This window comes from Aethalodelphis obliquidens, unplaced genomic scaffold, assembly GCF_003676395.1.
Source record: "Aethalodelphis obliquidens isolate GAN/ISIS:26980383/991018 unplaced genomic scaffold, ASM367639v1 scaffold99, whole genome shotgun sequence".
NCBI lineage: Eukaryota > Metazoa > Chordata > Mammalia > Artiodactyla > Delphinidae > Aethalodelphis > Aethalodelphis obliquidens.
The window spans coordinates 2,736,159-2,752,122 of record NW_020838043.1 but is presented as its reverse complement, the minus strand read 5'-3'; the positions used below and the strand labels follow the sequence as shown (position 1 = coordinate 2,752,122).

The 15,964-nt window shown below is 35.6% G+C and overlaps 1 protein-coding gene across 10 annotated transcripts in view; it reads right to left on the bottom strand.

The window, feature by feature from the left end:
* The window catches only part of RPS6KA3 (ribosomal protein S6 kinase A3), a 117,366-nt gene that overhangs the window by 39,369 nt on the left and 62,033 nt on the right, over positions 1–15,964 (bottom strand). For all 10 annotated transcript variants that reach the window (XM_027096170.1, XM_027096163.1, XM_027096165.1 and 7 more), the window contains 5 exons: positions 14,855–14,971; positions 8,924–9,005; positions 1,523–1,603; positions 691–770; positions 2–108 (listed from right to left, as the gene is read on the bottom strand). In XM_027096170.1, the coding sequence (XP_026951971.1) occupies positions 2–108; positions 691–770; positions 1,523–1,603; positions 8,924–9,005; positions 14,855–14,971 (467 nt within the window). The remainder of the gene's footprint in view (position 1; positions 109–690; positions 771–1,522; positions 1,604–8,923; positions 9,006–14,854; positions 14,972–15,964) is intronic.

Here is a 15,964-nt window from a genome sequence, read left to right as displayed (position 1 = left end):
CTTTTCTGGTTTTAAGTCTCTATAGATTATTCCCAGGCTATGTAGATGGTCTAAAGCAAGCGCAAGTTCAGCCAAGTAGAATTTGACATCTTCTTCTGTGAACATGACCTAAAATAAAATAATAATTTTTCTGTCTTTATTTTCTTTTTGCATTTGCTATTTTTTTAAAGTTCCATCCTACAGTTTAAATATCAAAAAATTATAAATATGCTAATTACACAATTCACTTATGAAAGGAAATTTCAAAAATGACTGAGTTAGTCAACTAATGACTTACTAAATGCTAAATATGCACTGTGGGGAAAATAATTTTACATTTTGTTAAGTAACAACTATATTCAGATTGTGCCATTGTTGCTCCATCACAGTAACATCTTAGAAATGAAAAATGATCTTTACAATGCAGGTTGAATTTCCACTACTGATTGTTTAAGGATATCTTGTTGTTATATTATTGCTTCTGAAAAAACTATAACTAAAAGAAGCAGGGCAAAAGACAGTTTATCAATTTAAAATCTACTTTCCGAATAAATTCAGGAGTTAGGAAAATAACTCTTTTTGGCTCTGATTCGTCATTGTAAGAATCTTGTGCCACTTGACAAAATACGACAAGCATAATATTGAAATATAACAAAGCTTTAGTTGAAAAAGGATGTGTATAAATAGATTTAAAACAGATTAATTATATACCTCTTTGGATAAGCGTGTAAACAAATCTCCTCCCCTGAGAAAGTCCAATATAAGATACAACTTCCCTTCAGTTTGAAAAGCTGAATGAAGAAACGAAAATTTCCATTTAATTCATAGTTTAATTTGGGGGGCTTACATTAGGTCAACTCATTCACAAATGAATACTATTTTAGCAAATTAATGACTACATCATAGATCTAAACTGATTTTTATTTAGAAGTTAACCAATGATTCCTCTTAATTTCCACATAGAAATGTTAAATGCAGTGTTTCTTATTATGGAACCACTAAAACATTTGTTAGATTTTATTCAGGCAACAGTCTCTCAGGAATACAACAGTTCTAGAACATGCAGTCAATAAGAAAAATTCCCAACAGAAAGGACTTACTTAACCATGAAACAAAATACAAAATACCATGTCACTTAACTACAAAAAAAGGTGGATTGGTTAGCTTTAATTACACAGAATAAGAACATCAGGACGTCGATATTAGGGATCTTTCTTGCTTGTAAGTTAGGCTAACACATATAGACTATAAAATACTGGTACATTATTATTATTATAATTTAAAAATGATTATTATTACCTGTTCCTATGGCTATCACTCAGAAACTATAATGTTTAAAAGAAACACGAACCTAAATGCAATAAAAGCTTCTAAAATTTATCTAAGAAGTAATGGTTTAATTTCCATGACTTTACTATATGTATCTACTAGACACATACAAATATACACAAATAAATATTTATATACATTAGTATATCTGAATGCACTCAGGGAGTGGGAGAATGAGGTAAAGGGATGAGATGGCAGGTTGTTCATAACTTACCATAATGCAACTTGACAATAAAAGGATGGTTAACTTCTACCAAGATATCACGCTCCATTTTTGTCCGAACACGGTCTCGAACTATAAAATATTACACATATGGCTATACTGTAATAGCTTCCAGAGACAATCTTTAAAACAAAATCTCTTTGGTGACTATTTTAAATAAAATTTTGCTTATATGTATAAAAGCGTGAATTCGCATATAAATAAAATTACTTATATGTATAAATAAAACTATTCATTACTCTTGAATTTTCAAAATTAATAACCATTTTTTAATAAATTATGTTACCAGAAGAAATTGTATATACTTATAAAATCTGTGCTTTACATTAAAAAAGTACAGAGAACATATTAGATGTTGGCTTTAACATCAGATTTCCAAGTATTTTGATCAAAGTTATGAAAAATAGCCAAAAAAGGAGCAACTTTTTAAAAACAAGGCATTCCAATGAAATGTTAAAACACACACAAAAAATGAAATAGGTTTTAACACTTCTCCCTACCAACCTTATCAACTCAATTCAACAAACATTCATTAAGCATCTAAAATATGGGGCAGACATGGTGAAGGACAGATATACTCCAAAAGGTGTATTTTGAGGGAGGCAGGAGAGGAGAGATACTGAGAGGAAGTACTGTGGTGCAGCTGAAAGAGCAAAGGCTTTTTGGAGTTAGAAAAATCTGGATTCAGATCTGTGTCATCTTGAGCAAGTTACTTATTTAAACTCTCTGTGCCTCTATTACACCTCTCATCTATAAAATGGGGATAACACCACTGTATCTTTGGGGGCTATGTGACCATTTGAGATAAGGTTTGTACATCGAGAGCCTCGCATATAAGAGATATTCAATTAAATAGTAGTTATAGCACCATGAATATGATAAAGGGATAAAATGATGTATTACCACCAATAAGCAGTACAAGAATTCAGAAAAGGGAAAGATCAGTTTTACTTGCATAGGAAGGCTAGAGCAAAGAGGTGGGGTTAGGGACTTTTAGAGTGGCATTTATATGGGCAACAAGGATTGGACCGAGAGAAGAAAAGTCCAGGTATCGAGTACCAGTGCAAGCAAGGACATGGAGGCATGCATGATGAGCAAGAAGGAAGCTAATCAGTGTGGAAACTGGGGGGCTGGGGGTGGGTGGGGGTGGGAGGGGTGGTGAAGTAGGGAGGATCCAGATTCCTGACAATTTGGAATGCCAGGATGAATTTACATTTGACCCAGTAGGCAAAGATCTCTTTTACCAACCAAATATTTCCTGAGCAAACTCTGCATGCCAGGCACTGTGAGATACAAATAAAATAATCTTCAAGAAGCTAATAATCTGGTGGGAATGACAGACAAGTAAACTGATGATTAATCATCTGATAAGTACTCTGTTGGTAGCTCAATGGATTTAAGAGGTGAGAATGATCATTCATTAAAGTTTTTTTTTCTGTTGCATAATAAGGATAAATCACACATAACTTCTATTTTTCAGGCCAGAGAGACTGAATGGTTCTGCCGAAGATTAAATAGAAAGAATGGAAAGAGCGTCTTTTTTGGCAGTGGGGGCGGGAACAGACAGAATGATGAGTTTTCTTGTCAATTTAAGGTGACCACTGATATCTAAAACTCAGAACTAAGCCCTCTGGGAAAAATAAACAAATAAACTTAAAAATTTCCTATGTTTCCCACTCTACCAGTTTTCCACTCCAACTGGGAGATTTTGGTGCCAGTGACTGAAAATAGGCAAAACAGGAAAAGGACTCAATTGCTCTTGATATCAACGCAGCTCTGTCTTTTTATTGACTTGTTTTGTGGATGTATCAAATTCAGGATCAATCTCTGATTTTGTTATCTTGCCCTATCACTACAACTCTGATGCCTTATGTCCAACAGGCCCTTTCTATTATTTGTGTGAATGAGGTTCATCACCTAGGCCTGCTGACAATTCTAGTCTAGTCTAGCCCAAAACTGCCCTTTTTTCCATCGCTACCCATACAATCTTGGATTATGTTCCTATTACCTTAAAGCTAGATTCCAAGTTTCTACCTCTTTCAATACTTATACAAAGCTTATTTAATAAGCAGCAAAAATATCCATCAGTATATTTACTGTATATCCCTCTTCTATTATTGTACCACTATGGAAAGAACAATTACTTGGGAGTCAAGAGCTATAGTTTAGTGGCCATGCTAATAACTAGATGAGTTACCTTGGTCAAATCCTTTCATTGCTCAGGGGCTTCCTGCTTCCTTCTCTATAAAATGAGAGGCTAGAACCAGATGCTTTTCTTTCTATTATGATTACCTTGTGAGATAGTTTCCTTATATGCAACACTGATGAGACCTTGTTTAGTTCAAAACGAACAGTAAGATTCACTCACTAAAGAATTCCTTCCTTCTGTCTGAGATAGGACTGTGTAATAGTTCTAATCTGGTTTCTTTTATGTATATAAAGACCTAGTGACAAATATAAATCATCCTACAATCAGGAATTTTGATTAGGATATTAGTGGTTCAGAAGAAGGCATGCTTTACATTGGTTAAACTCTAAACCCCCAAAACTGAATTTGTTAATACTGACTCATGTTGGCAAAGCAACTACATTCCGCTGAAATAATTTTTATCACATACTAGTTATTACATTTTAAATTCTACTTGACTTGAACATGAGAGTGAATAAGAAGAAATGCTGTTTATGTTTCTAGAATTATGTATTAAGAAAATGCTTTAAGCAATAGTTTACAAAACCTTTTAGGCCCACAGACTACTTTATTAGGACAAAAGTCCCCATAAACTCAACCTAACACTTTTGACTTCTTTTTGTCCCCATTTATTATATTAATAGAAACTTTAAAATGGAAAGAGACTTCTGGTTAAACATGGATGTTTTACTTTCTACTTTCTTCTAAAACCCTATTGAAATTACAATAATGGAAAAATTATGCATAAACTCACAAGGACAAAAAAGAGAAGCAGTAGCAGAAGGTGACTAAGTGGTAACTCACACAGCAAATCAGAGAAAGCTAAAATCTAAGCTTAAAGAAAGGAGGTCAATGAGAAATAAGCAAATTCTTGCCATAGAACCCCTTCTAATCAGCTTTTTGGTACCGCACTTTTTTTTCTTTAAAAAAAATTTATTTTATTGAAGTATAGTTGATTTATAATGTTGTCTTAATTTCTGCTGTACAGCAAAGTGATTCACACACACACACACACACACACACACACACACATATATATATATATATATATATATGAATATAGGTACCTCACTCTTAAATGAGGAAAAGACAGCAAAGAATTCCCAGGAATTTAAGGAAAGACTCTAAACACGAAAAATAGCTATCAAAATAAGTAGAAAAATATAGACCTTATATAGATCCCGATTCAAACAAATTACAAAAAGAAAAATGAATTATAACAATAGGGACAACTGGAAACTTGAGCACTGATCAGATATTTGTATATTAATTTTTCAGGTATAATCATAGAATTGTATTATTTCAAGAGTCTTTATCTTTTAGAGATACATACTAAAATATCTATGGAAGAAATTATACAATGTCTGGGATTTGCTTCAAAATATCAAAAGAGGGGAAGGGAGAGAACACAGATAAAAAAAGATTGATTATGAATTGATAAATGTTGAAGGAAAAAGAAGGGTATATGGGGCTTCTCTATATTTTCTGTTTCTTTCTGTAGATGTTTGACACTTTCCATAATAAAAAGTTTTTAAAAATGTAATAATTAGGGCTTCCCTGGTGGCGCAGTGGTTGAGAGTCCGCCTGCCGATGCAGGGGACACGGGTTCGTGCCCCGGTCCGGCTGGGCCCATGAGCCATGGCTGCTGGGCCTGCGCGTCCGGAGCCTGTGCTCCGCGGCGGGAGGGGCCCCAACGGTGAGAGGCCCGCGTACCGCAAAAAAAAAAAAAAAAAGGAATAATTAGAGAACAAGGAAAATCTAGGAAATTAAAAATAATGGTAGAAACATGAAGTTAATAGAAGGGTTGGAAGATAGATGATAAAATTTCCTAGGAAACAGGAAAAAAAGACAAAAATGGAAAATAGGATGGAAAAAAAATAAAAATTAGGCAACGACCCAGGAGGTTCAAAATATCCAAAGAGTAGCAGTTATAAAATGGAGAAGAAATGACAAACTACTTTCCCAGAACTGAAGAAATGAGTTTCTAGATTGAAAGAGACCACCCCATATCTGGTATGATGAATTTTAAAAATCCACACTAAAGAAATACCATTATACAAATTTCAGAACACCAGGGATAAAGAGTAGCTTGATTCTAAAGACTTCTAAGGAGGAAAAGCAGCTTATACACAAAGGACTGGGAACCATAATGGTAATAAATTTCACAATTGCAACACAGGAAGCTGGAAGACAATGGAAACAATGCCTTCAAATATCTGAGGGAAAATTATTTCTGATCTAGAATTTTACGTCCAGTCAAATTATAAATTAAGTGAGGGGCAGAATAAAGGCATTTTCAGACATGTAGTTACAAAAAGTTTACCATCCATTCAGCCTTTCTAAAGTAGCTACTGGAAGATGTGTTTCAGCAAAACTAGAAAGTAAACTGAGAAAAAGGTAGGTACAGAATTTAGGAAAGGAGATCTAATACAGCAAAGATGTGAAGGATATGTGACTTCAGTACAGGAACAATTTGTATAAAGCATTATGAAAACATTACTAGGAGGACATGAAAAGGGAAACTGTGTGTAAGAGAACTAAATCCTAATCTTCCACGGTAGGAAGTCAAAAGATTATGTCTCCAAAATGAAAACAATCAAAGAATTACAATATAAGAATATTGAATGTGGAGGTAAAAGGCAGAAGCAGCAGCTAAAGAGACGGAAGTCATTGTCTCTGGGGGTCAAGAACTGGGATAGGGAGAAGGGTAGGAAAAGCACTGCTATTTTATAAGACTCTATACACATATTACTTTGATAAAAATAAAAATAAAATTTAAGAACACACCAGCAGTCTATAATTCCAATATGTCAAGTAGCTTCACTTTTCTATGGTCTCTTATATCGCTAACATCTATATAATTTTACATACTTGTGGTAGCCAAATTCGTTATAATGTTCACTTACAAATTTTTGTTACATTCATTTTTATGATTATATTTGAAATATTTCATTTAAATAATATTCTATTAAGTGGCATACCATACTTTTCTAAACATTCAATATTTATAAGATTTCTAAATTCTCGATATTCTAAATAATGTTGCAATGAAAATTTTCAAGTACACAAAATCCTTCTTTGAGATTATTTCCTTAGGTTACTTTAGCAGCAATAATGGTTCGTTGTACTTATTGCAAAACCGCTTTCTAACTTATGTTGCCATTATATGAAATAACTCATTATTTTATATGCATTTACCAGAAAACTGGGACATTTCCCCAAATGTTATTTATTTTATCCCCTTGCATAAAAATGTATTCTAAAACCCTTTAGGTGGAGGTTGTAAAGTTATTTCTTAGGAACTCCTAACTCAATCATTCCTTTTACATTTATTAGTTGGAATTCCATTGTAAGGAAGAGCTTTCCCTTGTTCTCCATTAATTTATGGATTAACGCATGGATTCTTTATTCAGTGGGTTGTAATCGATCACTGTCATTAATTATTGCAATGTTTAAACTGTCCTAGATTTGGCCAGTAGGAGCCTTTTAATAAATTCCTTATATATTAATATTTTGTAATATTTGAGGCAAATAATTTCCTGATTTCCTATTTATACTATTTTTCACTGTACAAAAGGCCAAAAGTTTTTGTACTGTCAATTTGTTTGTAATTTGTGCTTTGCTCAATATCTCTTCACAAGTTTCCTAGGATGTGTTAAGTTGTAAAATTCAGTTAGATTGTTTATTATGGTATATGGTTTAAGAGAAGACCCTAGTTTTTTTGCAGGTTGTTCATAAGTATTTCAAACAAAATTTAAAAAATCAGTATTTAATTTCCCATTGTTCTGGCCACCTGCTTTGTCATACAGCACAGCACTTACTCAATATTTTTGTAACAAATACATGAAACTTTAATATATAATACTTTTGTACTGTTTTGTTCCACTGGTTTACATGCCTGTATTATTCTCCCCCAAAACACAATGAATTATTACTGCTTTTAATAAGCCTTAAACCTGATAAAACTTGTTCCTTTCTCATTCTTCTTTTTTAGAATACTCTTTGAGGCGTATGTTTTCAAGTGAAATTTTCAATATTTCAAGGAAAATGCAACAGGAATCTTGAGGATATGGAGCTAACTGGATGATTAGAGGAATACTAAGAGTCTTAACAGCCTTCTCTAAAAGGAATTGGGCATGTATTTCCTTTCCCAATATCTTTTAGGTTTCTCAGAGTTCATAGTTTCCTTTACATATACTATGCACAACACAAATCCTCTTATATACATGAAAAAAACTACTTTTGTTGCTTTTGTAAATGAACTCTCAAATAAGTTCCATCTATGCAGCTTTATAACATGGAATTCATGAGTATAAAATTATAAAAGTAGTGATGTAGAGTAGGGCACTGAGGATATAATTTAATTTCCTGGCCCTAGCAAGAAATCAAGTAAGTAGTATGCCCAGGGATGGAGACTGGATAGGAAAGAAAATACATTCAGGAAGGGAGCAAGAGAACAGAGGCAAAGGATGGTGTTTATAGAGGAAGGTGAAATTTCTTGAAACGATGATAATATCCAGTGTGAGTTACTAATTGGGAAAAATAACATCAGAAATAATAAGTGATCATCACAGATATTCCTTCCAGAATATTTCAAAACCTTTAGAAAATACAGGTACGTTGAAGAGGAAAAAAAGAGATGTCAGGAATCAACACACAAAATAATTAGAGGTTATGTGGTAAAATAACTGATACTACTTTAAAAAAGGAAGATCTAAGTATTTAAAAATCTATGTACAATTTTTTCTAAGTGACTGTTTACCTATAAGAGCCAAATCTGACATTAGATTTTTCAAAATCAGAGGCTTAGAATAAAAACTTATTTGGAGACCAGAAGTCAAAATGATAAAGTCCTTAGAATAAAAGCTATTTTGCATCATAAATCAGTAAGTTTTCAAAACATTAAAATAATAATATGAACTGGAAGATGCATCAAACCTAGTTTTAAAATTCTAAACTTCTACTTGCCTAAAGCCCAAGAAGAATTTATAGTACTTCTTTTAAAGCATGGCAACTCCCATTCTCACTAGTCATATGATTCCTAGCCTTGTAGGAAAAATCCACTAAAAGAAAGTCTAAATTTAAAGACAGTAATGGGAACAGATTCTGAATTTAAGTAACTGGCCTAGGAGTCACATGAGACCTATTCAGATTTTTCAGTTTGTTCATACTACGCGAACACTACAAATAGCAGTAGCACTTACCTTTCAATGTGGCCTTCTTCAATACTTTCATGGCGTAAAGCTGTCTAGCATCAGAGCCTGAGATTTTTTTGACTAAGAAAACCTGTATTTAAATAAGAGAAAATAAGTCTTACAAAGTATCATAAACTATACTATTGCTAAAATAAGACCCCCTACTGTAATATAGCTTATTATTAGAAAGATTCTGATACATTAACTATTTTCCTTAAAATATTACCAATTATAAATATAGTGAGTTGTAAACACTGGTTATAACTTTGGGTGTCAATATAAGTGAATACATTTTTTGTGGTTGTTTGCCAATTCCCAAAGACCATGTAACATGTAAGACAGAAACAAAAATCTTTCAACTATGAAGCAATTAGAGAAAAGTCTAACATGTTTAAAGTATAACACAGGTGGTGATTGCTCTGCTTCTAACAAAACAAAAATTCTGATTCCATAAAAACTTTAATACAGAAGTTCCCCTTGACCACAATTTTCTGTTGATTCAATTCTGTTGATAGTCTTTTCTATGTATGAAAACTCCACAATTTCTCATTGCTGGGCAGAACAATTTATTTTTATTTTTTAATTTTAGTATAGATGATTTACAATGCTGTGTTAGTTTCTGGTGTACAGCAAAGTGATTCAGTTATATATATAAATATATATATATATATATTCTTTTTCATTATGGTTTATTACAGGATACTGAATATAGTTCCCTATACAGTAGGACCTTGTTGTTTACCTATTTTATATACAGCAGTTTGTATCTGCTAATCCCAAACTCCTAATCTATCCCTCCTTTATCCTCTTTCCCCTTTCGTAACCACAAGTCTGTTCTCTATATCTGTGAGTCTGTTTTTGTTTCGTAGATATGTTGATTTGTGTCATATTTTAGATTCCACATACAAGTGATATAATAAGGTATTTGTCTTTCTGACTTCACTCAGTGTGACAATCTCTAGGTCCATCCATGTTGCTGCAAATGGCATTATTTTATTCTTTTTTTTTGGCTGAGTAGTATTCCATTGTATATGTGCACCACACCTTCTTTATCAATTCATCTCTTAATGGACATTTAGGTTGCTTCCGTGTCTTGGCTATTGTAAATAGTGTTATGAACACTGGGGTGCATGCATCTTTTCAAATTAGAGTTTTCTCCAGATATATGCCCAGGAGTGAGATTGCTGGATCATATAGCAACTCTATTTTTAGTTTTTTAAGGAACCCCCACGCTGTTTTCCATAGTGGCTACACCAATTTACATTCCCATCAATAGTGTAGGAGGGTTCCCTTTTCTGCACATCCTCTCCAGCATTTGTTATTTGTAGGCTTTTTAATGATGGCCATTCTGACTGGTGAGAGGTGATACCTCACTGTAGTTTTGATTTGGGCAAAACAATTTAAAACACTTATACTGAAGAAATTTACTCACAACTATTTAATGTAAATTAAGTCGGAACCCTGCCTCCCCATCTTTTAAAAATCAAATACACACATATACCTAAATATTAAGAATACAATTCCCAGGGGAATTCCCTGGCGGTCCAGTGATGAGACACTATTGCACTTCCACTGCAGGAGGGGTGCGGGTTCGATCCCTGGTTGGGGAACTAAGACCCCGCAGGCCGTGTGGTGTGGCAAAAAAAAAAAAAAAAAAAAGCAAGCAATCCCCAGGTATGTTACTGAGTATCTTGATTTTCCAAATATTTTTGGCTGTTTTCAAAATATAGTGTGGGATTTATACAAAATGAATAAAGTCTGCTCTAAATAACTCACGGTCATGCTATGACTTGTCTAATACAATACCAAACTATCAATAAATCCCCTCTACTCATTTTGACCATTAGTTTCATTATCTTTTCCAGCAAACCTTTACACAGACTTGCTAAATGGACCTGAATTTCAACTTTTTTTCTCCTACCCATTCTTTCCTAGCAGTGCTACTGAGCTGCCACAGATGGTAAGAAGAGACTCAATTACAATCAAGAATTAACTCTAGGGTCAGCTCTCTATTACCTGCATTAGCACACTAGGCTATTAGCACAAAATAAAAAAATGATTCATTCAACTGATTCTAGGGCAAGGCAGAGTTCCTCACTTCGAGAAATTGTGCCGAAGACAATGGTCAGTGACCTCACGTCCAGTGAAAAGTGCCACAATGTGCACAGAAACCCTGATGCAGGGTGTGTTTCTCTCCCCAAATTACACCCATTGTCCCCCTTCACCGTGGCCCATGGTGAAACTTCCTTTTAGCCAGTTAGCAGTGAGCCAGCCTAGGGAGCGAAAAGTGTATTCTCAATCAGGGTTGTTCCTAAGATGGAATGATGTTTAAAAATTAAAGGCAATCAGAGATTATGAATATTTTTGAACTGAAATAAATTCTAACTAGGTGGGGATAATTAGGATTTACCTGATATTTATTATTCATTCATTCTTAAGATTCCCTAATCAAGCTTCTTCATACTATTCTACAAGAAAAATTCTCCTCATGGGTTCAAACTTTCTTCACCCTACTTTGAAAGCACCCTCTTGATACTTTTCAGCACATCTTAGTTTTTGCAAAGGACCTTCACAAGCATTTGTAATGCATCATCATGATAATTTTGGGAGGCAGGCCTACTAAGCAATGCCTATTTTATAGCTAGGGCTTTGAGATGTTAAATAATTAACGCAGTGTCACAGTGGAGGTATTGGGATAAGAATCGGGCCAGCCACCCAGTTCTGTGCTTCTGCTCAGGGCACTCAATCTGTTGCCTCTGGCTGGTCACCAGTCAAGTGCAGCAGGAGCAGCAGCAGTCCCAGATGCCATCAGACCTTCCCCCACCAGCACTTCTGACTTTTCGAATCCCTCATGAAGCTATTCTAGGCTGTGACAGGTCATCCCTGTTTCCTTGGCTGAGACTGGCTTTTGAGGATGAGTAAGAAAGGAGACGCCCTATTTTTAATGTTTGCTATTTATAGTAAGGTATTTAAGTTACTTTTAAAGAAATAAAGGGAGAAGCATGCTAACTCCTGGAAACTTCAATATTATGTTCCCTGAAAATATAATGTGTAGAAATAAATCCATCTATTTTGGTTTATCCATAATAAATTGCATGATAATACAATCTCATAGCAGATATTATGTGCTTGGCCTTATATCATTTAATTCTTACTACTACCCTATGAGGGCAGGACTATTATTTACTCATTAATTCTTTCCAGAACTATATGTTAGGTACCGTGCTACTGGTTCCATGCTGAGACATGGTTCAAGGCATACATGGCCCCTGCACTCATGGAACATATAGTCTAGTGGGGGAGACAGCCAATAAACAAATAATTACACAAACAAAAAACTGCAACTGAGGTTAGTGCTGTGAAGACGAGGTATGTAATGTTCTGAGACGGTAAAAATAGACAAATATGACCTAGGTCAGGATGGCTGGGAAGACTTCTTTGAGATCCTAAGCTTAAGAGGAGCCAACCAGAGGAGGAAGGGATGGGGGTGGGGCAGTGTTTTTCAGGCAGAGGGAACAGCATGTGCAAAAGGCTTTTGCTTATGGATTAAAAAAGAAGGCCAATGTGGCCAGAACACAGGCAGTGAAAAGTATATAAACTGATGTTGATGAGGTAGCTAGGGGGCAGACTGAGGGGCTCCTCAGCCATCTTAAGAATTTGTCTTTCTCCTAAAAGCAAAGGGAGGCCTCTAAAGGGTTAAGTGGATGGAGTATAAGACTAGCTCTTGTTGGCTGTCATGTATTGATAAATAAAGGCTTGAGGCAAAAATAAATTTGGGAAGCCCAAGGTAGGAGCCTCCTTCAATAGGCCAGGGAGAAATGGTGGTGGCACAGACTGGAGAAGTGGCAGGGAGAAGGAGAGAACAGGCATGATTTGAGAAATCTTCACTAAATCAGCATAACTTGTCAATGGATCAGATTGGTGGGGGTGGGGGGAGAGGGAAGGGCGGGGACTAGAAGGATATGTCAAGAATGCCTCTCAAGTTTCTGGCTTGCTTAACCAGAAGTCATTCATAGTAATAGAGAAAAATGAAATAGAGGTTTGGGGGTTAGGGGAAAATCATGAGTTTGGTCTTAGATATGTTGAGTTTAAACTGACTTTGGGGCATGCAAAGAGGAAAAAATAAGTAGCTGTACATACAGTTCAGAGTTTAGAGTCACAATCTAGATTGGAGATATAAATCTGTTACATCAGCTGTATGTGGGTTTTATTAAGATAGTGGGCATAAAGAAATTAATTAGTAGGGAGTATAGAGTGAGAAGGGAGCCTAGAATGGAACCTTGAGAACTTCAATACCTAATGACTGCCTAGAAGAGGAAAATGGGGCTCCAAGACGTTAAGTAACTTGCTCAAGTGCACATAGCAATTAAGCAGAAAAAACGAAACAAAACTAGAATCCACGTCTGGCTGACCTAGAGCTCAAACTTGCAACCATTATCTTCTTTTGGCTACTTAATCTATATCTGGATTAAAAATATCACTTTGGGCTTGAAAGAGGTTAACAGCTGTAACAGATTACCTATGTTAGCCAAGAATTGCTAAACAGTCCCGTTAAAATACACAAGAGAGCAAAACGGGTGTTGTTTTGAAGCTTGCAAAGTCTATCTTCAAATGCTTCCTCACAGAGAGGTGGCAAGGAAGCACTGCACTGTGAAAGCTGAATGCAATCTCAGAACGTTCCTCTTGCTGAGAAATGGACTAGATAGATCAAATAGTAGTGATTATAATGCTGTACTTCTCAAAATGGAGTACAGGAAGCGCTCCTGAGGTATGCAGCAGGGGGACAAGGAATACTTGAAAAATGATAAAGATGTTGCAATTTTAGTTGGTGGATTTGGGAAATAGTTGAGAAATATTTTTGGATATTAAAAACAGACACAGAGGGGCTTCCCTTGTGGCGCAGTGGTTGAGAATCTGTCTGCCAATGCAGGGGACACGGGTTCGAGCCCTGGTCTGGGAGGATCCCACACGCCAGGGAGCAATTGGGCCCATGAGCCACAACTACTGAGCCTGAGCATCTGGAGCCTGTGCTCCGCAACAAGAGAGGCTGCGACAGTGAGAGGCCCCCGCTCGCCGCAACTAGAGAAAGTCCTCGCACAGAAACGAAGACCCAACACAGCCATAAATAAATTAATTAATTAATTAAAAAAAAACAAAAACCAGACACAGATATCACTGAATAGAATGCAGCCTTTGAGTTCATTTTAAAGACAAGCTATAAGTCCCCCAAATTTCGTACATGTAGTGGTAACCCCCCACCCTATTTCCTTGGGAGTACCTATTTGCTTTCTGCTGGTATTAGGGGTACTCTGGAGGAAAGATTGAGATGCACTGTTATAATGTATTGTAAGATCACCTTCCGATTCTACATGAAGACTCAAAAAGAGGCCAGTGTGTCACGGGAACATTTTGTGATTTTTTAATCATTCAGGAAGTGCAATTAGGGCTTCCCTGGTGGCGCAGTGGTTGAGAGTCCACCTGCCAATGCAGGGGACACGGGTTCGTGCCCCGGTCCGGGAAGATCCCACATGCCGCGGAGCGGCTGGGCCCGTGAGCCATGGCCGCTGAGCCTGCGTGTCCGGAGCCTGTGCTCCGCAACGGGAGAGGCCAAAACAGTGAGAGGCACGCGTACCGCAAAAAAAAAAAAAAAAAAAAAAAAAAAAAAAAAAAAAAAGAAGTGCCATTAGAGACGTCATATAGTCTTGAAGATAAAATGAATATGAAGTGAACACTGCCAAGTTATGAAAGTTCCCATTGTACTTCTGAATGACTTTATTCACTTTGTCACACTTACTGATAGTGAGAATTGCAAAAACACAGAAAATACTGCATTGTAGGGAGATCAGTAGTATTTCATAAAATATTTCTGTTCCCCATTTGTATGAAATATATATGAATTCCAAAAAGCAACTTTTTAAAAAGCACATATTCATGGCTTACCTTTCCAAATGATCCCTGCCCTAGTACTTTTAAAAGTTCAAACTGGGAAGGATCTGCCTTTTCATGTCCTTCCTTTACATGATGTGTGATTGCAATTTCTTTGATACTGCCTTCTTCCTGTTGATGCAAATATAAGGGGATAAAACAGAGTTAGAGCTACTTCCTCTGGCTATAAATCAAGCAATGTAAATTTATTGTATCATATTAGAAATCCTCAAATTAACATACACAAACCACCTTTACTGACCCACCAAGTAAAAAGAGAACACATGCCAAGCAAATATACTTTCAAGTTAAATGCCAGAGAAAGAATAATACCAGCCAACCACATAGGCCAGTTTAACCTCTACATAACATTAGTTCTGAATACTTTCAAGTCTTCACTCTTCCTATTGGAGATAATCAGAATGATTAGTTTCATGGGGTGAGGGCAGAGTGTGTAAAGAAGTCTGAAAACAGATCAGAGTAATCTGGTGTGCTCTGATATGTGATTGTATTAGGTAGAACCAACACTATACACAACAAAACCTGATTATTGGGGAGAGGGGTTGAAAAATATTCCAGGGTCAACGTGGAGATTTCTACCCTCAGCAAGGCCGTTTGAATTAGCCTGTGAAGTTTACTGTGTTTGAAATATCTAAGTTACTTTCTGTTTCTAGGACTACCTGAGATCTGAGATGGGAGAAAGGAATAACTCTAAAACACAAAATCAAAAAAGATTTAACATTTGGATGGAGGATTAGACAGAAAAAACATGTTCAGCATGATGGAAAAGTAGAAGGTCTTAGAGTTAAGAGAAGGATACTTAAAGAATGTGGATGCTTTACTATACCTGAGAGAAGGTGTCAGAAGAGAAAGGTTGAAAATACATGTAAGTAAACATAGAATTTCAATTACTTTATTACCCTGAGATCAGCAGATTAAGTACACCTTATTTATTCAATAATCAAGACATGTACTTTATCAGCCCAAAACTACGACAATAAAACAAAACCCAACAAAACAAGAAACATAAGCCTGTCAAAGACTATCTTTTCTTTTTTTTTTGCCTATAATGTTTTTTCTAGTGCATACGTACTATGAGTAGAATCTAAATGTGTTATACAAACA